The 27,628-nt window shown below is 39.5% G+C and overlaps 1 protein-coding gene across 1 annotated transcript in view; it reads left to right on the forward strand.

The window, feature by feature from the left end:
• The window catches only part of LOC128659976 (gastrula zinc finger protein XlCGF26.1-like), a 434,460-nt gene that overhangs the window by 289,226 nt on the left and 117,606 nt on the right, over nt 1-27,628 (forward strand). Inside the window, exon 6 of the mRNA XM_053713569.1 lies at nt 3,072-3,689. Coding sequence (XP_053569544.1) covers nt 3,072-3,689 — 618 coding nt within the window. The remainder of the gene's footprint in view (nt 1-3,071; nt 3,690-27,628) is intronic.

A 27,628-nucleotide genomic window follows, 5' to 3' on the forward strand; every position in this document is an offset into this window, starting at 1 on the left:
TGAGGAAATGCAGCCATACCTCTGTGTTTGGTGTATCCAACAGAATAGCTGTGATCTCAGGGGTTGCTGACAGTGTGTGCTCCAAGCTTTCTGCGGGAGATGATCCTTCCATGTCTGCAGAACCACTGCAAGTTTCTTTCATCAGAGGAAGATTTTCTCCCATGCTTGCGCAGCTTCTGTTTGCTCCATCTGTTGGTTTGTTGATTTAAAGCTGGAATGTGGCAGTTTCAGGCGCAGATTCTTCCCTTGCTGTGATGGCCAGGCTGTTGGGGCTAAGCTGCATCGGTATATCCACTGTCTCCAAATATAGAGTATCCTGGTCGCCAGTTTCCAGAGAGGAAGCTCTTTTCCCTGCTGTGGGGTAGTCACCTCTTGCCGTATCTGTGTCTGTTGGGTCGGAGTCCAAGTGGTCGGTCTCTTGTAAGCCGGTTGGTCTTACCCTATCCGGCTTTTGGAGAGCTTGGTAAAAGATCGCCGCTATTCTTTCATCCAGTCTCTGGGCATGCTCCTGTAGTATCACTCGCAATTGCGTAAGAAAGAAAGCTTCTTCCATTTTCAGTTAGCACGTAGGGGATAGCGTAAACTTTAGCCTTAGTATGCTGCGACTATGTAGTCCTCTCAGCAATAGGGACAGTGCTAGTTTCAGAGGAAGGACTGTGCACTCAGGCACAGCTTGTTATGGGGACGGTGTTGAGGCTTCTGTGATAGGGGAAGGCCTCAGAATGAATAGCCCAGTACTGAAGGCAATTAAGCAACGTCAAGATTCAAAACCCTAAATTTCAAATCAGGCCGTCCACAGACCAGTTTCTCCAATAGTTTGAATAATATATATCCAGTTTTAGCTTCACAATATTAGTGATTTTATGAGATAACTTAAGGAGCTGAAGCTCAGTGCGACCATTAAGATGGCCACTGCCCTGAAGTCCCCCCTATTTCATTGTATTTTTATTATGCATCTGTGATTTTGTAATTCTATATTTTATGGTCCTTTTTAAATGGACTAAATTTGCCAGCATAACATCTCATTATATTATCACTCTATGTAAACACAATTTCTTTCTTAACTCTATCCAAGAAAACAATTGACATTAACATTTTACTGCCTATCTCTCCCACACCCCCTAGCAGTGTGATTTAAAACAACTCAGTATTGACCAATAGAAGTTAAAGGACTGGGGGTGAAGCACATGACAAGATGTCTGACAGTGGTTATTAGTAGGAAGTACAATACCAATACTGCAGCATCCAAATTAACATATTTAAACAAATGATTTTTAACATTTCTTTCAGGTGAAAATATTGTTTCATATAAATGATATAAAACAAAGATTATAATATATTTATAATGTTTTGATATGGCCCCACTTAAATAGATTTTCTACCATTATGTTGTATAGATCTGGGAAGATTCATATTTAAAGGGCAATTATAACACCCACAGAGATATCTGTACTAATTGCTTGTGCTGAATCAACATCACATATGTAATAACCTAATCAGCTGATCTGTATCACATGAACTGTTATGTGCCTTTAATTATACCATACGTACAGTTATTCAGAACCATAATTTATTATCTGTCTAAACCATTTAATATACTTTTTACAGACACGGCCAGAGCACTGAGAGATATCAGGTATTGATGTAACTGGAGTGAGTAAGGGAACCTTCTTCCTGAGCACAGACATTGGAGCCTGTTATCAGCATGAACTCATATGTGTTAGGTAAATAAAATGGATATTATGCTGACTTTAAAAATAAAATAGATCACTCATTAAACAAACTAAACTATTATATTTATATCTGCATCTTTTAAGAACATTTGTGTCACTGACAGTTATAAAGAAGGAGCAACCTCTATTGGGCTGAGGAGTAGGGTCAAAAATACTACCCCCCCCTCTGTCCTTTTAGATAGATCATGTCCAACTACCTAACCTCACCCCCAGACCTGGTTCATTACTCAGAACACCAGCAACTCCACCTTCCCCTGCCCTGACCTCGCTCATGGAACACCCATAACTATACTTATGCCTACTTCGTTCCTATGTGTGTAAGAGACACTCTTTCCCACACCAGAAACACCACTGATCTGTGTGTTTAATTTTACAGTGACTATTATTATTATTAAACTAATAACGTTTTTGGCTGTTTGTATAAATCAAACAACCACACCCTCTCAAAACATCTCACACTTATCATTAGTCTGTGATGATTAATTGAATTTGCAGTTGCTTGTGAAATGTTAAATGAGGATAGTGGATGCCACCTCTCTTGCCCAGAATACAGATGCACTTGTTCCCTGACTGAGAACATTATCCACACGCACCTTGTTTAATGCAGCCCTATAACTTGTTTTCATCAGTAATTTAGGTTACTATGATGTAGTAATGTTTACATTCTATGTAATCCTTTTTTAATTTGTGATTACAGGTAAATAAATTTAAAAATACAAAAAGGAAGACATTTTTGAGTATAAAAATGTTTTTTTTTTATTGACATGGATTATATTATAAAGAATAAACAGTCTTATTTTTCTTCCATTTCTTTTTATGTAGACAAGCACATCAGTAGTTCATCTCCATCCTTCACTACAGGAAGCCTCAGTTTGATACCACAGACTCCAAAAGTCTTAGACACTGATGACTACTCACAAACATTGGGGATATCACAGCAGATATTGAAAGGAGATGGTGAATTTGCAGGAACTGTGCAGCAATTATTATGTACAGAGAGTAATTTAGTCATCAAACAAGAAGACAAGATTTATGCCTTATCTAGTGAAATTATTATCCCCGAGGATAAACCACACATATTTACTGAGTTTTCAAAACATATTAAAGAAGGGAAAAGTCTACAGTCTAGCCAAATTATTCATACAAAGGAGCAACCATTCAAATCTACAGAATGTGAGAAAAGCTTTAGATGGCAGTCTCATCTACTAGAACACCACAAAATTCACACAGTTGAGAAACCACACACATGTACCGAATGCGACAAATGTTTTACACTAATGAATCATCTGAAAACTCATAAAAATATTCAAACAGGAGAAAAGCCTTTCACATGTACAGAGTGTGGAAAAAGTTTTACACAAAAGGGTAATCTGAAAACTCATGAAATGATTCACACAGGAGAAAAGCCTTTTAAATGTACAGAGTGTGGAAAAAGTTTTACAAAAAAGATAAATCTGAAAAAGCATGAATGGATTCACACAGGAGAAAAGCCTTTTAAATGTACACAGTGTGGAAAAAGTTTTACAGATATTAGTAATCTGAAAACTCATGAAAGGAGTCACACAGGAGAAAAGCGTTTTAAATGTACAGAGTGTGAAAAAAGTTTTACAAAAAAGATAAATCAGAAAAAGCATGAATGGATTCACACAGGGGAAATGCCTTTCACATGTACAGAGTGTGGAAAAAGCTTTACACAAATGAATAATCTGAAAACTCATGAAAGGAGTCACACAGGAGAAAAGCCTTTTAAATGTACAGAGTGTGGAAAAAGTTTTACAGAAAAGAGTGATCTGAAAAAGCATGAAAGGATTCACACAGGAGAAAAGCCGTTCACATGTACAGAGTGTGGAAAAAGCTTTACACAAATGAATAATCTGAAAACTCATGAAAGGATTCACACAGGAGAAAAGCCATTCACATGTACAGAGTGTGGAAAAAGTTTTACAAAACAGAGTAATCTGAAAACTCATGAAAAGATTCACAAGGGAAGAAACCTTTAACATGTTTAGAAAGTAGGGTTGCTATCTTTTGCACAGCCGATTATCTGACACTTTGCAAAAGGGCGTGATTGAGGATGTGGTTAGGGGTGTGGCTTCACACGACCCTAAATTGACCTTCCAGCCAAATTTGGAATCCATGTGTATGCATTTCAGTTTTGAGTAGAAGCATTTTTGTAATATACATGTATTAGAAAAAAACATAATTTATGTACGAACTTACCTGATAAATTAATTTCTTTCATATTGGCAAGAGTCCATGAGCTAGTGATGTATGGGATATACAATCCTACCAGGAGGGGCAAAGTTTCCCAAACCTCATAATGCCTATAAATACACCCCTCGCCACACCCACAATTCAGTTTAATGAATAGCCAAGAAGTGGGGTGATAAAGAAAGGAGTAAAAAGCATCAACAAAGGAATTTGGAAATAATTGTGCTTTATACAAAAAAATCATAACCACCATAAAAAGGGTGGGCCTCATGGACTCTTGCCAATATATCAGGTAAGTTCTTACATAAATTATGTTTTCTTTCATGTAATTTGCAAGAGTCCATGAGCTAGTGACGTATGGGATAGCAATACCCAAGAAGTGGAACTCCACGCAAGAGTCACTAGAGAGGGAGGGATAAAATAAAAACAGCCATTTTCAGCTGAAAAAAATGAATCCACAACCCAAAATATAAGTTTATTCTCAAAAATGAAAAGAAAAACTTAAAACATAAGCAAAAGAATCAAACTGAAACAGCTACCTGAAGAACTTTTCTACCAAAAACTGCTTCTGAAGAAGCAAATACATCAAAACAGTAGAATTTAGTAAATGTATGCAAAGGAGACCAAGTTGCTGCTTTGCAAATCTGATCAACTGAAGCTTCATTCTTAAAAGCCCATGAAGTGGAGACTGATCTAGTAGAATGAGCTGTAATTCTCTGAGGCTTGACCCAACTCCAAATAAGCTTGATGAATCAAAAGCTTTAACCACGAAGCCAAGGAAACAGCAGAAGCCTTCTGACCTTTCCTAGAACCAGGAAAGATAACAAATAGACTAGAAGTCTATTTGCATTCAAGTCCATTGCATTCAATAGGTGATACTCCCTTCACATCCCTCTGACATTCACTGTACTCTGAGAGGAACTGGGCTTCAAAATGCTGAGAAGCGGATATCAACGTAGAAATCTTAGCACAAGCTTACTTCACCACCTCCATAGGAGGCAAAGTTTGTAAAACTGAATTGTGGGTGTGGTGAGGGGTGTATTTATAGGCATTTTGAGGTTTGGGAAACTTTGCCCCTCCTGGTAGGATTGTATATCCCATACGTCACTAGCTCATGGACTCTTGCCAATTACATGAAAGAAATGCTCCTAATAAACGTTATAGTTGTTTCAAAGGTGTATTTAAGTATGCACCATGCACCAGCATTTTAAACACTAAGTTGCTTTTACCATCTGGTAAACCCTCAATTTGTTCATTTCTGATATGATACAAGACCCACTGGTGCTATGAGCAGCTGCAGTGTTTAAAATGCTGGTACACTGAGAATATCTAGTTATGCTTCACATGCACGTGCAGAGAAAAATATTATCACTAAAATAGTGATAACTTTTACTAGAAACATTTTTGCCAATGCATGTTTATTGCAAATGTTTCTATCCAAAGATTTAATTCATCTGTGTATTTAAATTTTGACCGGAGTGTCCCTTTTAATAAAATTTATATATTACCATTTTTTGGTCTGCCATTTAAGGTTTGAGTGTTATAATGTTTAATTTTAATACACACAGCAAAGATATATGAGAGAAAGATATATACAGTTTGGTAGACAGACTTACAGAAAGGTATATACATAAACAGAGAGAGAGACATATATAGACATATATATATTATTATATACACATTGGTAGACACAGACATTTAAACATATGGATAGAAAAGAGATAGGCATAAAGAGATAGACAGATATATAAATAGATACAGACTAGTATATAGTTGCTTTACATATAAACAGACCAATATAGACAGATAATAGATAGTGATGTGGCGAACCTCCATTTACTTCAATGGGCAGGCGAATTTTAAAACCCACAGGGACTCTTTCTGGCCACAATAGTGATGGAAAAGTTGTTTCAAGGGGACTAACACCTGGACTCTGGCATGCCGGAGGGGGATCCATGGCAAAACTCCCACGAAAAATTACATAGTTGATGCAGAGTCTGGTTTTAAGCCATAAAGGGCCTAAATCACCTAACATTCCTAAATTGTTTGGAATAACGTGGGTTATGGGTGGTGCCACTAACTTGACAAGTGGGCCTGGCACACACGCTGGCAGGCAGGCAGGCAGGCAACTTCAATTAGATTACACTAGCAGACTGATCTTTCACAGTCAAAAAATATTTTTTTATTTTTACACTACTGTTATAACAAATATGATTGGTGGCACTAGTTGGCAAGTGGGCCTGGCACACACGCTGGGAGGAAGGCAACTGCAATTAGATTACACTAGCTGACTGATGCTTCACAGTCAAAAAAGTTGTTTTTTTAAAATATTTAAAATACTGTTATAACAATTTACAAATATGATTGGTGGCACTCGTTGGCAAGTGGGCCTGGCACACACGCTGGCAGGCAGGAAACTGCAATTCAATTGCACTAGCAGACTGATGATTCACAGTCAAAAAAGGTTTTTATTTTAAATATTTACACTACTGTAATAACAAATATGATTGGTGGCACTAGTTGGAAAGTGGGCCTGGCACACACACTGGCAGACAGGCAACTGCAATTAAATAACAATAGAAGACTGATGTAAAAATTTTGTTTTTAAAAAATTACAGTAATGTTACAACAGATAGGAGTGATGGCACTCAGGATAGAAGTAGGCACAGTATGTGCTGGCAGCCTGACACACAGGCTGGCACTAGTGGCAGGCTGGCCTGGTAACTAAAATTAAATAACACTAGAAGACTGATGTAAAATTATTTTTTTTACAAAATTTAAAATAATGTTACACCAGATAGGAGTGGTGGACTGGCACTGAGGATGGAAGTAGGCACAGTATATGATGGTAGCCTGACACACAAGCTGGCACTAATGGCAGCCAGGCTGGCCTGGCAACTAACATTAAATAACACTAGAAGAGGACTGATGTAAAAAAAAATGTATTAAAATTTTACACTAATGTTACACCAGATATAAGTGGTGGAAAAAGAGCTAGTAATCACACTATATGATGTGGGCCTGACACACAGGCCTGATGGAAAATGAAATTAGATTACACTAGCAAAATGATTTAAAAGTTTTTTTTTTTAAATTTACAATAATGTTAAGCAGATATGAGTGGTGGCTGGCACAGCAATTAAGCACAGTATATGCTGTGTGAGACTGACACACAGGCCTGATAGAAAATGAAATTAGATTACACTAGCAAAATGATTTTAAAGTTTTTTTTTTTAAATTTACACTAATGATTGTTAAAGGACCAGTCAACACATTAGATTTGCATAATCAACAAATGCAAGATAACAAGACAATGCAATAGCACTTAGTCTGAACTTCAAATGAGTAGTAGTTTTTTTTAGAACATATTTCAAAGTTATGTATATTTCCACTCCCCTTGTACCATGTGATAGCAATCAGTCAATCACAAATGCATATACGTATAGTCTGTGAATTCTTGCACATGCTCAGTAGGATCTGGTGACTCAAAATTGTAAATATTAAAGACTGTGCACATTTTTTTGTAATGGAAGTAAATTGAAAAGTTGTTTAAAATTACATGCTATATCTGAATCATGAAAATGTAATTTAACCTGAGTGTCCCTTTAAGCAGATATCAGTGGTGGCACAGAGCAATTAACCACAGTCTATGCTGTGTGAGCCTGACACACAGGCCTGATAGAAAATGAAATTAGATTACACTAGCAAAATGAATTAAAAGTTTTTTGGTTTAAATTTACACTAATGTTAAGAACATATGAGTGGTGGCTGGCACAGAGCAATTAACCACCGTATATGCTGCGTGAGCCTGAGACACAGGCCTGATAGAAAATGAAATTAGATTACACTAGCAAAATGATTTCAAAGTTTTTTTAAAAATTTTTTTTACAATAATGTTAAGCAGATATGAGTGGTGGCTGCTGGCACAGAGCAATTAACCACTGTATATGCTGTGTAAGCCTGACACACAGGCCTGATAGAAAATGAAATTAGATTACACTAGCAAAAGTTTTGTTGTTAAGCAGATATGAGTGGTGGCTGGCACAGAGCAATTAACCAAAAGACTGAAAAAAACTGAAGTTCTAGCCCTAAAAAGGGCTTTTTTCGGTGCTGTCCTTACAGCAGAGATTAGATGAGTCCTTCAGGACTGTACTGGACACTAAATACACTAGCCTAGCTATCTATTTCCCTATAATGTCAGCAGCAGCAACACTAAACCTCCTCTCACTAAGAAAGCAAGATCGTAATGAATCTAAAATGGCTGCTGCCCAGAAGCTGGGAGGGTCTGTGAGGGAGTGTCTGCTGCTGATTGGCTGAAATGTGTCATCAGGCTGTGAGATACAAGGTCAAAGTTTACTCAATGATAAAGAATAGGGGGCGAATCGAACATCGCATATGTTCGCCTGCAGCGGCGAACGCGAACAAGCTATGTTCGCCGGGAACTGTTCTCCGGCGAACTGTTCACGACATCACTAATAATAGACAGCAAGACAAATAGACAGAGATAAATGGATAAACAGACAGAAATACAGATAGGTATACAGAAAGATGAGCAGGAAGAGACATATAAGGAAGATTTAAACTGAACTTGATGACAAAACATTTTATATTAACAAAGAAATGCAGTAAAAACATTATGTAAATGCTGAGACATTTTTATTTAGATTTTTTGCTGATACATATTTTATTGTTCAGAATAAAGTATATAAGTAATGCAGGTTCTAGTAAACAAACTAAGATCTACTGTGTAACTTAGAGGACAATTACTTCACTAGAGCTCCCTCGATGCTACACTGATCTGTGTAATGTAACACTAAGCAGCCACTGACCTCTCTGCCACATCAGTTTATTGAGGCTCAGTGTGTGACAGATAACTGCTGTTCTAAGGTGCCTGCACATGGGTGAGTTTGGTCAGCTCAGAGTACCTTAAATTCCTGACCTCACAATTGCCTTAGCTCTTTGTAGACTTCCTGCTTTATGTATGTGTAACGCCCCCCTTCCTCCTGCATCTGGTCAAACACAGTGTGAACAGATTTTTGATGATCTGGGAGCAGCCTACACTGTCTGGGTGGCAACCCTATCTGAAACATGGACACATGACTCAAAATGATTTGAAACCTGGATTTTGCTGGTGAAACCCGGATGGGTGGCAACCCTATTAGAAAGTGGAAAAAAGGTTTTTATTGAAATCAGGTATTGCAAAACACCAAATGTCACGGATACCAGACAGCCAAGGCTGCCCCCCCCTCTGCCTGCCTGACTCCTTGTCACACCAGATCTGGCCCTTTCATGACTAGCAGGATCTTGCTGTCTCTTGCTATCTACTGTTTTGCCATGCTGTGCAAGGCCGCAAGAGTTGAACCCCTACCACCTCACCCCCTCCTGTTCCTCAGCAGATTTGGGCTACGGAGAGCAACCGCGATCTCCCAGGCCTTTTGTTTCATTTATTTATTATAACTCCCAGTCGGCTGCTGTGATGACAGACACCCGCCTAACCCCTCTCATGCTGGCCAGGCTCCTGGAACTTCCGGTCGGCCACAGAACAGCAGGACACCTGCTGACTTTATCCCTGGTTGCACCAGTAGCCATTTGTCCTAGAGCGCTGCTCTTTTGGGAATTGGTAGCCCCTAGGGGCGCTCCTTTGGGAATAATCCTATCCTCATAACTTCAACGGACTGTCTCTCCAGTCCCCAGTAATGAATCATGCCGCTTTTTGGACTGTGGCATTTGGGGACCGAGAGCTTTAAAATGACACCCTGGAAGGGCCACCGCTCCACTGGGATTATCCTAAAAGCACACCACAATTAAAGAGAGTTTAGCACACATATATACCAGCTGCACGCTGCCAGGGATCCTGCAAACCCCCAAATAGACTCAACCAAAGAAGGCAGCAGCATACATTTTCACCAAGTTTATTTGACACAAAAAGCCCACAACATTTCGGGGTATTACCCCTTAATCATGTGGAGCCAGTTGCCACTGTACCTGCCGTTGCTTGTCGGATGTTGTAGTCCCTTGACTGGAGGCTGTACTGGGCTGTCCTTCGCTTTTGTTGCTGTCCGACCCACCAGCCTGTTCGCTAGCCCGATCGTCCTCCATCAGTTTGGCTACGAGCACTGCCTTTGTCTTGTTGCCGGCGATTTTCCCTCTAGTCTGCAGCAATGTTCTCAATGCCCATGGTACTGCTCCATCCGGCAAGATCTTCAGTTGGTGGTTTGGACGTTCCAGGTAGACGGAAGCATCCCACCACTGCCAACCAATGTGACGGACTTCCCGCTACCCCAACTGGGTAGGGCCGCTAACCGGGTCCTTCCTCTCCCTGGAACAAGTGGCTATGTAGCCCAAGAAAGTGATTTCTATGTAGCCCAGGAAAGTGATTCTAGCTGGAGCCCACCTAAATGACTAGACAGACTAGTATTTAGGTGAAAATAAGAACTACTTTATTGCACAGAAAACACAGCTTTTATATATTTCCAACACATGGGGGTAGTTACTACACAAATAGAAACAAATATTATACAATGAGACAAAAATCAGACAATGGTTAGTTAAACAGATGCTAATCACATCCCGACTTACAAAAGGACAATGAATGACTCGCACAATAACAGAAAGACACTTTACACCTAGACTAGATAACGGGTGAGTTTATAGGGGGTAGGGGTTTATTGCACAGAAAACACAGCTTTTAGACATTTCCAACACATGGGGGTAGTTACTACACAAATAGAAACAAATATTATACAATGAGACAAACATCAGACAATGGTTAGTTAAACAGATTCTAATCACATCCTGACTTACAAAAGGACAATGGATGACTCACACAATTAACAGAAAAACACTTCACACCTAGACTAGATAACAAGAGGGGGAAGGTTATAGGGGGCAGGGATTTAACCCTTGCAGCCTGTTATCCGTGACAACTGCAATAACCGGAAAGCACCTGGAAGCGATCAGGATCGCTTCCACTGCTTTCCCAGACCGACGACGTACAGGGTACGTATTCGGTCGCTAACTGTATTTTTTTTAGAGGATGTACCCTGTACGTCGTCGGCCGTTAAGGGGTTACATTCTGCAAATTCATAACATTAGTAACTAAGCACAGTGTCACTGCCATATCCTCTACTAGTACATTGAAGCTAAACTATATACATAAAGCTACACTATATACATAAAGCAACACAATATATATTAGCAGTTTCACTAGAACTGAGAAGAGCTGCACTTTGTATTAACCCCTTCACTAGCAGGGAGAGCAGCACAGTCTTTATTAACCCTTCACTAGCACAAAGAGCAGCACAGTGTGCATTAACCCTTCACTAGCACAGAAAGCTGCAGTGTGTATTAACCCCTTCACTAGCACAGAGAGCAGCACAGTGTGTATTAACCCCTTCACTAGCACAGAGAGCAGCAGTGTGTATTAACCCCTCACTAGCACAGAGAGCAGCACAGTATGTATTAACCCTTCACTAGCCCATAGAGCAGCACACTGTGTATTAACCCCTTCACTAGCACAAAGAGCAGCACAGTGTGCATTAACCCTTCACTAGCACAGAAAGCTACAGTGTATATTAACCCCTTCACTAGTACATAGAGCAGCACAGTGTGTATTAACCCCTTCACTAGCATAGAGAGCAGCACAGTGTGTATTAATCCATCACTAGCACAGAGAGCAGCACAGTGTATATTAACCAGGGGCGTATTTAGGTTTTGTGCTGCCCTAGGCACTCATTTTTTTGGCCATATCATTTTTTGGTTAGGGAGTTGTGACTTGCTATTTTTTTTTTTTTTTTTTTTTTTTTTGCTGCTGCGGCATTTTAAAATTACATTTCCCCTAGCCAGGGCTCGTAAAAAGCTTGCATACAGTCTCAGGTAGGTTAAATTAGCAATGATTAAAAAGGATATTAGATTTTTTCAATAGTACTAACAGGATCAAAATTACACCAAATACAGAAAGTGTTAAGCTATGTTATGATGAAATGTGCATGGCTATTATTTGATTAGAAACATTACAGCAATATAATTCTATTAACAAAAAATATTCTAGTAAATGTTATGACTGTATTAAGTAGCATATGCACATATGCTGTCAATACCCTTTGAATCAATAAATAAACTTCAAACGCTCTAATACTAGATGTGATTTCTAATTTCTATAATGCAAATTAAGTCATCCCTAACACAACAGACCCCATCACTGGCTATCTTAGCTGGTAATGTTTAAATGTTGGTGCACAATTGCACAGCATATGTGCGTAGTATGAAACTTAAAGCTGTCATATCATTTACTGGAAGCACTTTTTCTAGACTAAAACAAATATATATTGCTAAAATTCTTGTATTCCAAGTTCAAATACACTCATGTCACATGCACTATTGAGTTTGAACTATTATGATGACCCTTTAAATTAAATGAATCCCCTTGTGGTTGTCCATACAGCAATTATATAATGTACCGACGCCGGATGATCATGACAGACAGACTGAGTAGTACACACACACTCTCTGACTTATTTATTTAGAGCTTACTAGCTTAGAATAGAGCCGAGGCGCAATGACCCAATGCTAACCACAAAACAAAAAGTACCTTGGCTTGCATTTTTTGACCTGTGTCGTGACCATCTGTGTCTACAAGCTCTACACAGTGCACTCACTGCTATGTTGCGCCTCACCCCCTCCTCTCCAGTCCAGTCCTCATCACTCTTAGCCAGGCTCTGCTCCACTCCAATCAATCACTTCACACAGACAGCACTCGCTGACTGACTGAGTCTGTCTGCACTGCAGTCTATAGTCCGTGTCCATGACCGTCGACGTCTCTCACATCTGTCACTGTGACTTACCGCATGGAGAGGAGTCCAATGCCCGGGCCTGCTCAGAGATCACGTGTGCACGTGTGTGGCTGTGGCTCCCTCAATCCATGTGTGGCGTGTTAGAAGACAGGAAGGCGGGCGGAAGGAAGAAAACGTCACGTGATGTCGGCAAAAGCCGGGTCACGTGACTGCTGCACGGGAAATGTCCAAATTGGGCCCAAAGTGTCATTTTGTGTGGCCACCATTATTTTCCAGCACTGTCTTAACCCTCTTGGGCATGAAGTTCACCAGAGCTTCACAGGTTGCCACTGAAGTCCACTTCCACTCCTCCATGATGACATCACAGAGATGGGGGATGTTTGAGACATTGCACTCCTCCACCTTCTGTTTGAGGATGCCCCACAGATACTCAATAGGGTTTAGGTCTGGAGACATGCTTGGCCAGTCCATCACCTTTATCCAGTCTCCGAAGGGAGGGGATCATGCTCTGCTTCAATATGTCATAGTAAATGTTGGCATTCATGATTCCCTCAATGAACTGTAGCTCCCCAGTGCCGGCAGCACTCATGCAAGCCCAGACCATGACACTTCCACCACCATGCTTGAATGTAGGCAAGACACACTTGTCTTTGTACTCCTCATCTGGTTGCAGCCACACACGCTTGACACCATCTGAACCAAAAAAGTTTATCTTGGTCTCATCGGACCACAGAACATGGTTCCAATAATCCATGTCCTTAGTCTGCATGTCTTCAGCAAACTGTTTGCAGGCTTTCTTGTACATCATCTTTAGAAGAGGCTTCGTTCTGGGACGACAGCCATGCAGACCAATTTGATGCAGTGTGCGGTGTATGATCTGAGCACTGACAGGCTGACTCTCACCCCTTCAACCTATGCAGCCATGCTGAAAGAACTCATATGTCTATTTCCCAAAGACAACCTCTGGATATGACGCTGAGCAGGTTCACTACACTTCTTTGGTTGACCATGGCTAGGCCTGTTCTGAGTGGAACCTGTCCTGTGAAACCGCTGTATAGTCTTGCCCACCATGCTGCAGCTCAGTTTCAGGGTCTTGGCAATCTTCTTATAGCCTAGGCCACCTTTAGGTAGAACAACAATTCTTTTTTTCAGATCCTCAGAGAGTTCTTTGCCATGAGGTGCCATGATGAACTTCCAGCGACCAGTATGAGAGAGTGTGAGAGCAATAAAACCAAATTTAACACACCTGCTTCCCATTCACACCTGAGACCTTGTAATACTAATGAGTTACATGATACTGGGGATGGAAAATGGCTAATCGGGCCCGATTTGGACATTTCCACTTAGGGGTGTACTCACTTTTGTTGCCAACGGTTTAGACATTAATGGGTGTGTGTTGAGTTATTTTGAGGGGACAGAAAATTTACACTGTAATACAGGCTGTACACTTACTACTTTACATTGTAGCAAAGTGTCATTTCTTTAGTGTTGTCACATGAAAAGATATAATAAAATATTTACAAAAATCTGAAGAAGAAAAAAAGAGACAGAGGCGCCAACATGGCCCAGTACCGTTAGGCAGAAGGATGTTAGAATATATGAGATAGGGTACTCACAAACACAGCGCACCCAATGTGAGTACCCTATCTCATATATTCTAACATCCTTCTCCCTGACGGTACTAGGCCATGTTGGCGCCTCTGTCTCTTTTTTTCTTCAGAATTTCGCATCCCAGGGATTCACCATCCTGTATCAGAGAGCGGCCACAACATTGGAACCCTAAGATTTTATTACTGGAATTGTTTGTTGTTTTTTGTTTCATTTGGCTAACATCTGATTTGTGATAAATGGTTGTTTTTTTAATTATGTTTTGACTATTTTTTTGTGTATATATACTATATAGCAATTATTATTTATATATGTGTATAGTGGTATATACTTAGGAAGCACCCCCTATGGGACTGATGCCTAGCTGCATTTTTCCTTAATTTTTATTTACAAAAATGTGAGGGGTGTACTCACTTTTGTGGGATACTGTATAAGTGAGTGTGTATGTATGTATATTCAGGGGTATGATTTTGTGATAAAAAATTTTGCTTCCCCCCCCCAGTTTTGACTGTAGTATCTTATGTAGTGATGTCGCGAACAGTTCGCCGGAGAACAGTTCCCGGCGATCATAGCTTGTTCGCGTTTGCCGCGGCGGGCGAACATATGCGATGTTTGATCCTCCCCCTATTCATCATCATTGAGTAAACTTTGACCCTGTATCTCACAGTCTGCAGACACATTTCAGCCAATCAGCAGCAGACACTCCCTCCCAGACCCTCCCAGCTCCTGGGCAGCAGCAATTTTAGATTCATTCTGATCCTGCATTCTTAGTGAGAGGAGGGATAGTGCTGCTGCTGCTGATTTTATAGGGAAATTGATAGCTAGGCTAGTGTATTCAGTGTCCACTACAGTCCTGAAGGACTCATCTGATCTCTGCTATAAGGACAGCACCCCAAAAAGCCCTTTTCAGGGCTAGAACATCAATCGTTTTTTTTGTTTGTTTTTTTTTCTTTGTAATACTAATAGCAGTTGCCTGCCTGGCACTGCCAGCCTGCGTGTCAGGCTCACAGCATATACTGTGCCTACTTGCTCAGTGCCACCAGTCATATCTGGTGTAACATTAGTGTCAATTTAAAAAAAAAAAACTTTTACATCAGTCTGCTAGTGTAAACTAATATCATATTTGTTATAACAGTAGTATAAATATTTTAAAAAAAAACTTTTTTGACTGTGAAACATCAGTCTGCTAGTGTAATCTAATTGCAGTTGCCTGCCTGCCAGCGTGTGTGCCAGGCCCACTTGCCAAGTTAGTGTCACCAATCATATTTCTTATAACAGTAGTGTAAATATTTAAAAAAAAAACTTTTTTGACTGTGAAACATCAGACTGCTAGTGTAATCTAATTGCAGTTGCCTGCCTGCCAGCGTGTGTGCCAGGCCCACTTGCCAACTAGTGCCACCAATCATATTTGTTATAACAGTAGTGTAAAAATTTTTTAAAAAAAACTTTTTTGACTGTGAAACATCAGTCTGCTAGTGTAATCTAATTGCAGTTGCCTGCCTGCCAGCGTGTGTACCGGGCCCACTTGCCAACTAGTGCCACCAATCATATTTGTTATAACAGTAGTGTAAATATTTAAAAAAAAAAAAAAACTTTTTTGACTGTGAAACATCAGTCTGCTAGTGTAATCTAATTTCAGTTGCCTGCCAGCGTGTGTGCCGGGCCCACTTGCCAACTAGTGCCACCAATCATATTTGTTATAACAGTAGTGTAAATATTTTAAAAAAAACTTTTTGGACTGTGAAACATCAGTCTGCTAGTGTAATCTTATTGCAGTTGCCTGCCTGCCTGCCAGCGTGTGTGCCAGGCCCACTTGCCAAGTTAGTGGCACCACTCATATTTGTTGTAACAGTAGTGTAAATATTAAAAAAAAAAAACTTTTTTGACTGTGAAACATCAGTCTGCTAGTGTAATCTAATTTCAGTTGCCTGCCTGCCAGAGTATGTGCCAGGCCCACTTGCCAACTAGTGGCACCACTCATATTTGTTATAACAGTAGTGTAAATATTTGAAAAAAAAAAACGTTTTTGACTGTGAAACATCAGTCTGCTAGTGTAATCTAATTTCAGTTGCCTGCCTGCCAGCGTGTGTGCCAGGCCCACTCGCCAACTAGTGCCACCAATCATATTTGTTATAACAGTAGTGTAAATATTTAAAAAAAAAAACTTTTTTGACTGTGAAACTTCAGTCTGCTAGTGTAATCTAATTGCAGTTGCCTGCCTGCCAGCGTGTGTGCCAGGCTCACTTGCTAAGTGCCACCAATCATATTTGTTATAACAGTAGTTTAAATATTTAAAAAAAAATAACTTTTTTGACTGTGAAACATCAGTCTGCTAGTGTAATCTAATTTCAGTTGCCTGCCTGCCAGGGTATGTGCCAGGCCCACTTGCCAACTAGTGGCACCACTCATATTTGTTATAACAGTAGTGTAAATATTTAAAAAAAAAAAACTTTTTTGACTGTGAAACATCAGTCTGCTAGTGTAATCTAATTGCAGTTGCCTGCCTGCCTGCCAGCGTGTATGCCAGACCCACTTGCTAAGTGCCACCAATCATATTTTTAAAAAAAACTTTTTTGACTGTGAAACATCAGTCTGCTATTGTAATCTTATTGCAGTTGCCTGCCTGCCAGCGTGTGTGCCAGGCCCACTTGCCAAGTTAGTGGCACCACTCATATTTGTTGTAACAGTAGTGTAAATATTTAAAAAAAAAAAAATTTTGACTGTGAAACATCAGTCTGCTAGTGTAATCTAATTGCAGTTGCCTGCCTGCCAGCATGTGTGCCAGGCCCACTTGCCAACTAGTGCCACCAATCATATTTGTTATAACAGTAGTGTAAATATTTTAAAAAAACTTTTTTGACTGTGAAACATCAGTCTGCTAGTGTAATCTAATTGCAGTTGCCTGCCTGCCAGCGTGTGTGCCAGGCCCACTTGCCAAGTTAGTGGCACCACTCATATTTGTTGTAACAGTAGTGTAAATATTTAAAAAAAAACTTTTTTGACTGTGAAACATCAGTCTGCTAGTGTAATCTTATTGCAGTTGCCTGCCTGCCAGCGTGTGTGCCAGGCCCACTTGCCAAGTTAGTGGCACCACTCATATTTGTTGTAACAGTAGTGTAAATATTTAAAAAAAAAACTTTTTTGACTGTGAAACATCAGTCTGCTAGTGTAATCTAATTTCAGTTGCCAGGCCAGCCTGCCACTGCCAGCCTGTGTGTCAGGCTCACAGCATATACTGTGCCTACTTCCTCAGTGCCACCACTCATATCTGGTGTAACATTAGTGTAAATTTTAAAAAAAAACTTTTACATCAGTCTGCTAGTGTAAACTAATTTCAGTTGCCAGGCCAGCCTGCCACTGCCAGCCAGCCTGTGTGTCAGGCTCACAGCATATACTGTGCCTACTTCCTCAGTGCCACCACTCATATCTGGTGTAACATTAGTGTAAATTTAAAAAAAAAAAAATTTTACATCAGTCTGCTAGTGTAATCTAATTGCAGTTGCCTGCCAGCGTGTGTGCCAGGCCCACTTGCCAACTAGTGCCACCACTCATATTTGTTATAACAGTAGTGTTAATATTTTAAAAAAAAACTTTTTTGACTGTGAAACATCAGTCTGCTAGTGTAATCTAATTGCAGTTGCTGCCTGACAGTGTGTGTGCCAGGCCCACTTGCCAACTAGTGCCACCAATCATATTTGTTATAACAGTAGTGTAAATATTTAAAAAAAAAAACATTTTTGACCGTGAAACATCAGTCTGCTTTTTTGTGTCAGGCTCACAGCGTATACTGTGCCCACTTGCCCAGTGCCACCACTCATATCTTGTTTAATAGTAGTGTAAGTGTACATTTAAAAAAAAAAAATACTTTTTGGATTGTGAAACATCAGTCTGCTTTTTTTTATTTTTTTTTATTTTATTTATTGAGGTTTACCAAGTGGTACATAATAGGCAGATTACAACACACAAGCAAACAGTCTTGAAACACTTACATTAATAAGAAGTTTTAACCATTTTCTAAAAGAAAAAGAAAGCACAGTAATTATGACATTTCAAATTCCACAGTACCATATAACAGGACCTTCTTACTGATGAAAGGGGTCACTCTTGGACCCTATTGATCTCTGGGGAGCTTAATTGAAAGAAGGCAATAGGAATATAGGGGACCACTTTTGGTTACAGATGGATGGTAAAACCTAATTTTTACAATTATATGGTTAAAGTGTTCTAAACAAACTGCATTGGGATAGAGATAAACCATTAAACTGAAATATCAAGCCACATCCATGTAATGTAAGGCTTATGAGCCCACCCTAATAGGTAGTAGACAGGCACGTATTTGGCAATTTGTACCCCCTCACTTAGAAGGTATAGCTTGTATTAAACATGCATTTTCAACTATCAATAGTGTCACAACAGACAAAAAACAAACAAAAACACACAAAATAAAACATAACAGAATGAATAAATATTACCACAGTTACTTTGTCTATCTGTGTCTAATCCCAATAAATTAATACTATATTAATGGAGTACTAAATGTCAGGGGATGAGTGTTAGATTCTTCCATGGGGTCACTCTATATCTTTATATAGTAACGTATAACATTCACAAAGGTCTGATTGTTACTCTAGTGAAGGTGAAACAAAGAGATTCTTGCTTCACTTGAAAATCAATAATTGAATCTTTACCCCCATCTAGTGGAGAAGCCTGGTATTTATGTAAGATCTCGTAACAGCTTGCTGGAAATCCACTGTCTACCTGGGGATACGGGATATCGGCAGTGAGTATAGACAAGTACAGATACAGATATTTTGTAAAGGTTCTACACAGTTAGCACAGTCTTAGACCCTAATACCTATAGAGGCAAGATATCATATACAGGAATAAAACTCCCCTGATCAAGTAGGAAGTAAGAGAAGCAACTTTAACACAACTAAATAATTTACTTATTGCCATCTGCCAGACTTAATAAGAGGTAGTTAACATAATAGATATAAGTGCTTGTAGGTCAAGGAATATAATGGGAGAGATTACAGACACATAATGAACTAATGGTAGGATATTCACATCTATTTAATAAAATTAAACAGTGATTGGCAGTTAATGCTAAGCTGAACCTTTTGTTCTATGTATATCTGGGGACCCAGTGCTTCAGACCTATATGTAGAGGAGGACACAGGAGCTTATTTACCAAAAGAGAGAGAGGGTAAATGAACCATGTAATCTCTGGGGTTAGTACAGAGATGATATGCGTGTACCAAGTAGATAAATAAACACTATATAACTCACTTATATAAAAAAGAAATATTGAAAATACGACAAGAGAACACTATAATGGTTGCTACAGTCAGCTAAGCTACACATATATTTACTGCTATTATAAACTAAGTAGGGTAGTGACGATAAAACAATCAGGTAGTCTGTGTACTGCTATGCATTTGTAAATAATTCAAGCGCTACATATGAATTACCCAATCCCAGTTTTATCTATACCACAAAACTGTCTCATAGAAATGAGGAGCCTTCTGTCCATTGACCCGGGTGAAGGAGGATTGTGCGCTGTTAGTTTGTAGCTATGTTCCGGGGTCTGTATGCGAGTGATTTACTTATATCTAAGAGACTTTGAATGTAGTGGTTGCAATCTGAGGTGTTAATTGGGGCTGCTGTTCCAAGAATGGTGTCCTTTGATGCAGAATATGATAGAGTCTTGTGCCGGCTATTAATAGATGTGCTCAGCCAGTCATCTCCTGTGGGTCTCACTACTGCCAAGCATGAGCAGTGATCTGGCTCACTCAGTTGCTGCAGAGGGTAGATAAGAGCAGGACTCTGACCATATGGGTCTCGCTGCTGTAGAGTCGCTTCTCCAGGAGCGCATACTATAATCCCTGTAGTAGCGTCATGAGCTCCAGGCAATACTTGATTGTTGTGGCCATGTGGGATCTCCCTTTCAATACAACCCTTGAAGTGTCCTAGAAGTTCCTTTTCCTTTACGCTTCCACAATTCCTACTAGCAGCCGCATCCACAAGCTCTTCATCGGTAGCCTTGCAGTACATATTCTGCATCGTAGGTAAAAGTCGGCCATCAGCATGTGCAACTCTCGGCTGAGGGCAGGAAACAGTTATGGTATGATCTTCCACTAGGTGCACATCATCTCCTTCAAGAGAGTCTGCCTCCCATGCTGCATCCGTTAGACTAACATTGCCGCTAGTAAGGGTAGATGATTTCACATCAAAGCACCTCTCGATTAGTAAGTGCAGATTTGCGAAGTGCTCCTCTAGAAGTATACAGGTTTTTCTCTCAGACTCATTTATTGATAGCTCCATAATAATTTGCCATGTAGGGCATTGGCTGCACAATAGGTGCAGCAGTTGTGGGGACAAGAGAGGCTTCAAAAAATAGGGGAAGGCCTCAAACAATAAAGTCCGGTACTGAGGGCTGGGAAGCCACACCACGATCCAAAACCCTATCTCTTGGGTCAGGGCATCCTCAGATAAACCTCTCCACCTGATTAGATATGTTAATATCAAATTTTCAGCCCAAAATGAGAAGAAAGGTGGTGAAGGGCTCAGGAGCTGAAGCTCAGTGCAACCAGTGATGGCCGCTGCCCGGAAGTCCCCCATCAGTCTGCTTTTTTGTGTCAGGCTCACAGCGTATACTGTCACTGTGCCCACTTGCCCAGTGGCACCACTTATATTTTGTTTAATAGTAGTGTAAGTCTACATTTAAAAAAAAAGACAGGCAGAGGCAGGCCACCCCGCAGGTGCCGTCGTGGTCGTGGTGCTGTGATTCCCTTTGGCCATAGAATAATGCCCAGTGTTAGGCCACGTACCATGGACACGAAAAGTTCTGATGAAATAGTTGACTTTATAACACAGGACACTCAATCTTCTACAGCTTCCGCTCATAACCTTGACGCACCATCCACCTCCAGCTTAGCTTCAGGCACCTCTCAAGTGACCAGTGCCACTCGCTCACCTGCCACCACCACCAACACTAGCACCACAGCCACTTCACTTGATCTGTCAGAGGAGTTATTGACACATCAGTTGGAAGAAATGAGTGATGCTCAACCATCATTGACAGAGGATGTAGATAACAGTGATATGTCTCAGTCAGGCAGCATTACAGACATGGACGTACGGTGTGATGATTATGATGTTGTACCCGCTGCTGCTTCCTTTGTTGATTTGTCAGATACAAGTGAAGCGGTTGATGATGATGCGTCCGTGGATGTCACGTGGGTGCCCGCTAGAAGAGAAGAAGAAGAGGGGGAAAGTTCAGATGGGGAGACAAAGAGGAGGAGGAAGAGACGAGTTGGAAGCAGGGGGAGGTTGTCGCAAGGAGATAGTGGCACAGTCAGACAGCATGCATCGGCACCCGGGGTCAGCCAGACAGCACGCCAATCAACGCATGCTGTTGCCACCACCAGAATGCTGTCATCGCAGAGCTCAGCAGTGTGTCATTTTTTGTGTGTGTCTGTCTCTGACAACAGCGATGCCATTTGCAACCTGTGCCAAAAGAAACTGAGTTGTGGGAAGTGCAACACCCACCTAGGTACAACTGCTTTGCAAAGGCACATGATCTCACATCACAAACGCCGATGGGATGAACACATGAGTAGAAGCAGCACACAAACTCAAAGCCGCCATCCTCCTCCTGGTCCAGCATCTTCAGCCACGTCAACTACTGCTGTACTCCTTGCCCCCTCTCAACCATCCGCCACTCAGTCTCTCTTACGTAGCAGTTCCTGGTCATCTGCCCACAGTCAGGTGTCTGTCAAGGACATGTTTGAGCGTAAGAAGCCAATGTCCCAAAGTCACCCCCTTGCCCGGCGTCTGACAGCTGGCTTGTCTGAACTCTTAGCCTGCCAGCTTTTACCATACAAGCTGGTGGAGTCTGAGGCGTTCAAAAAATTTGTATCTATGGGACACCGCAGTGGAAGGTACCCGGCCGAAATTTCTTTTCACAAAAGGCAATCCCCAACCTGTACTTGATTGTGCGAAAGGAAGTAATAGCATGTCTGGCACACAGCGTTGGGGCAAGGGTCCATCTGACCACTGATAGCTGGTCTGCAAAGCATGGTCAGGGCAGGTATATCACCTACACTGCACATTGGGTAAACCTGCTGATGGCTGACAAGCATGGAATGCGTGGCTCTGCAGAGGAGTTGGTGACACCGCCACGACTTGCAGGCAGTCCTGCTGCTACCTCCTCTACTCCTCCTACTCCATCCTCTTCCATAACCTCTTCCTCGGCTGAGTCCTCTTCTGCTGCTGCGTCTTGCTCCACATCAACGACACCCCCCCAGCTCCCCAGGTACTATTCAACATCACGGATATGGCAGTGTCACGCCGTCTTGGGGTTGACTTGCCTGAAAGCAGAAAGTCACACCGCAGCAGCACTCCTGTCCACCCTGAACGCACAGGTGGATCAGTGGCTGACTCCGCACCAACTGGAGATTTGCAAAGTTGTTTCTGACAATGGAAGTAATTTGGTGGCGGCATTGAAATTGGTAATAGGAGAGGAAACAATGGCAATACTCAAAACTGAAAAATGTATTTGAACGTTCCCCTATAATCTACTCAATATTGAGTTAAGTAGGTCTCAATAGATTTAAATATAAATAATTACTATTTGGTTAGGGGTAGGTGCTTGTACCAATTAATATACTATGCATGGAATCAGTAAGGAACTGATTAAGGGGTACAAATATAGCACTCTGGAACGTGTGAAAAAGTGTGGAGAAATTTTATGCTAAAAAATAACTTTTATTAGATCATGTTAAAATCAGGGTTGACATACATATTAAAATACACATTGGTCTACTACCATATAGCCATGAGATAGTGGCTAAAACAACAACACGACCAAGTAAGGATTCGTGTTGAGTTAAATATAGAAATGACTACCAACGATTTCCTTAGAGGGTGATACTAATGGTCTGCCTGGGTATTGGGTCCTTCCAACATTGATATGAGGACAAAAGAATATGGTAAATGTTATGTGTTGGATGGCAGTGGAGAAAATTATACTGTTACTCCAAGTAGGTTTGAAAAGAATAAGTCAATGGAGCAATCAGTATAAAACCCTTAAATATGGAATATTATACGTTTTATTGGTAGTTGTTAGGATTTTATAATATATTGTCCACTTGAGTGGTTGGACAATAAATAAATAAATGATTCTCCAGTAGTCAGGAAAAACCTAACTGGTTACCTTTGGTGAGGTGATTCTATAACAGTCCTATGGTCAGGAAAAGCCTGACTCGTTACCTTATTAATACCATGGATGGCAAAGTGATATGTAATTCGATAGTTATGTAACCATCCAATAGTCAGGAAAAGCCTGACTAGTTACCTTGTTAGTACCTATGTTATAGACAATAATGGATGATATAATATCGTCCAATGGTCAGGAAAAGCCTGACCTGTTACCTTATTAGTACCTGTGATTAAGGATAGATAGTCAGGAAAAGCTGACTGACTAGTGAATCATATATGATATTCTTATAGAAAATTGGGAAAAGCCCAAATTGTATACCTTGTTATTACGATGAATTATTTAAATTATTACCATCAGGAGTAACTTTTTAACCATAAAAGAGCTTATGCTCAAACAGTTCCCAGTTGAAAGACTTCCATATAACTTTACGTTCTGGCTATTATAGTTGTCCACCCACAAGGTTAGGATAAGCCTGACCGCTGTATTAATATCGTAATCCAATATGTTTAACAGAAACAGTATCTGTCAGCTAGACTTATCCAATAACGTAGCATAACTATATCACGATTTAACTGCTAAGGCGGTTTAAATTCTAAAGTTTAACTAGTCATTTATATTATGTAGTAGTACACCAATTATTTTTTAAAAAACAACAAGAAGGGAAAGGGGGAATGCCACTGACGTGTTTCGCCGTGGTGGCTGTATCAAAGGGCAGTCTCACTCTGTCTTCGTGAGGTTTAAATACCCTTATCTGTGAATGGATTGGCTGTCAGTAAGGGGCTTCATTTTTTAGGTATCGTTTATTGGTGGAGAAGGTGGGTGTGTACTCATAATGAGTTCTAATTGGTCTTTTTGCCGTGTTGATTTAGCGATATTCGTTCATTGAATATATTTTATATTGTATATGTATTAAGTAAGTTACTTATATTTTATGTCCACATAAGCACTGTCATCCAAATATACTTATTTTGTGATTACATTTTGTTGTTATACTTCTTTTTGAAATCCCATCAGTTTCATTGGTTTTGATGCCTGTCAATAATCTCTTATTATTTAGTTCTCATTGGTTTAAAAATATGTCAGTCATTCTTCTGTTGGAAAATTCCGTCTTCAATCAGCTGTTGGTTATAAATGCTGTCAATCATGAGCTGGTGGTTTTCTTACGTCAATACGTCATCCGCAACCCGGTTGCTTGGTTTTCAATGTACGCTATTGGCTTTTATGAATTGATTTCTATAGGTTATAGATGTTGTCAATCATATGCCAGTATATTTACTTGCGAGTGAGTCATCTGTGTTTCTAGTTGCTATGCTCACCAAATGCGCTTATTTTCTAGCGATTCTTAGAGCTGTCAATCATTGAGGATTATTTTCTTTTTGGTTCCTCATATTATCCTCGCTTTATTATGGTAATAAGAGAATCAAATTGTAACATGAGTCCTTCTAGTATGGATTATGTTGTTTTTATATGCTCAGTTATTCATTATGACAGCAAATCTATAGGTCAAGCATTGATCTATCTGTTAACACGAAATATTATGTGCCTGTTTTATTCTTTTTGATATTAAAACCTGTCTTGAATTTCCGGGCATCATGTGACATGAAAATAAACTTTCTGATATGAAATATAAATTCAATACTTATTATACTAAGTCCTATAAATGTGAACATTTATTAAGTGATGTATCATTTATTAAACAAAAATTTAATATGAAAAAAGTGTGTGAGACTTAAAAATAGATTACACAATACCAAGTTAATAAAAGTGAAAATGGAGAATAAAAATTGTGTGTTACTTAAATACAAGGATGTGAAAATGTGGTGATGTGAGAAGTGTATCTATTTGCCATATAAATAAGAATAACCGGTGATATCTTTATTCAATTTAGTGAACTTGTTTAAGGAGTGTGAATGATATGAGAAAGTGAGTATTTGATATATAAAAAGAATTAATATCCAAATATGTGAAATCTAGAATGATTTAATGTGAGTGATAAAAATAAATGGAAAAGTGCGGATTGATAAAGATGTGTATATAGTATGAGAGAAGTGTATTACTATTAATTTTGAAATTGCCTGGAAGTCTTGACAGTAATGGAATTAAAAGAGTGATAATCCGTGAATAGTGATTATGACCCATACTGGAGTTGAAGATTTTGATAGTTACACAATGTGTTTGGGAAAGATTATAATGTGTCTCATTATAGTTGACATATTTATGTGGGGTCTTTGCACATGACTTTTAAAGTCATATGTTATTCATATGATCTTGATTAACATAACCATTGTGTAAAAGATATCACATGAATATATTGTCATATTGATATGCCTATAAGGTCATTTATATTTATCATTAATTATTTATTATTCATATATGTCTAGATTGACACAATGTTTATATGAAAAGTATCATATGATTCCAATGTCATATTTATGTGCTTATAGTTTTATCAGCATATTGGTTGTCATATGCTTACACAGACAATAGAGAATATTGTAATACATATTTCAATGTATTAATTTATCATTTATTTAGGTAAAAAGACATAGTAGTTGTTGTTCTCATTTAGTCCGTGTGGGTTTACAGAGTTTAGCAAATAAATCCATTTGCATTCTGTCTGTAGTAATGCATCCTCCAGATCTCTACCTCTGATGCCTAATGATACTTTTTCTAAGCCAAAGAAAGACAGAAATTCAGTATTTGAACTGTGTTTTATAAGAAAATGCTTGGCAATTTGTGTGATCTTTTTACCTTTCTTCAGATCAGATTCTGCATTTCTTATATTACACATGTGTTCCCCCACTCTCTTCTTTAGCGGGCGTGAGGTCATTCCAACATAATTCAGCTTACAGCTGCATTGTAATACATATATTACACTGGTGGTATTACATGTGATATGATCTTTAATTAAGTGTATCTTTCCGAATCTGTCTTGGATTTTATTGATCTGAAAGGTATTATGACAATACGTGCAATTCCGGCATGGATAATTGCCAGGGTAGGTGATTTTGGTTTTCTTTTTAACAAAGTGACTTTGTACCAGTCTGTCTTTTAAATTCCTAGATCTTCGGTAGCAAATTGAAATTCTATCCCCTAGACTTTCATTCAGGTCAGGATCATTTTTAAGGATGTACCATGATTTTTGAATGATATGTGTTACATCCTTAATTTGTGAATTGAATGTTGTTATTAATCGTGTTTGATTGTTTGTTCTTTTTGATTTAGGGAATAAAAGATCTTGTCTTGGAGTATGTAGGGCTCTGTATTTAGCTTTTTTCAGGCTCCTATTGCTATACCCTCTTGCCTTCAGTCTCTTTTCCAACTCTTTTGCTCTTATTTTGAAAATGGATTCAGATGAGCAATTTCTACGTATTCTGAGAAACTCTCCTGTTGGTAAGGATTTTAAGGTACTTCTTGTATGGTTACTGCTGTGGTGTAAGATTGAATTGGTGGCGGTTTGTTTACGGAAGAGATCGGTTGTTATATTGCCATTTTCCTCTTTTATTATTTTTAAATCAAGAAAATTTACCTCAGATTGGCTACATTCGTATGTTAACTTGACATTGATGTTATTATTATTAAGTATATCCAAGAATTTATCCAGATCTACTTTGGATCCTTCCCAGATAAAGAGGATATCATCAATATAACGTATCCATAAAGGTATTTGTTCCATATAAGTAGCATTGTTGTCTGAGAAAACGATCTCCTTCTCCCACCACCCTAAGAACAAATTAGCATACGTTGGTGCACATGCAGTGCCCATTGCTGTACCGCGTGTTTGTAAGTAGTAGCGATCATTGAATACGAAGAAATTATTATGTAGTATGAATTTTAATAATTCCAAAATGAACAGATTATGTTCATGAGATTCAGAAGAATCCAGGTCAAGAAAGTGTTTTACCGCTTTAATGCCAAACTCATGTTTTATACTTGTGTAGAGAGATTCAACGTTGGCAGTGATCAGCCAAGTTTCTGTAGCCACCTGAATGCCTGCTAGACGTTGAAGCACCTCTGTGGTGTCTCTGACATAAGAGGGTAGTTCTTCTACAAAGCATCTC

Source organism: Bombina bombina, chromosome 5, assembly GCF_027579735.1.
Source record: "Bombina bombina isolate aBomBom1 chromosome 5, aBomBom1.pri, whole genome shotgun sequence".
Lineage (NCBI taxonomy): Eukaryota > Metazoa > Chordata > Amphibia > Anura > Bombinatoridae > Bombina > Bombina bombina.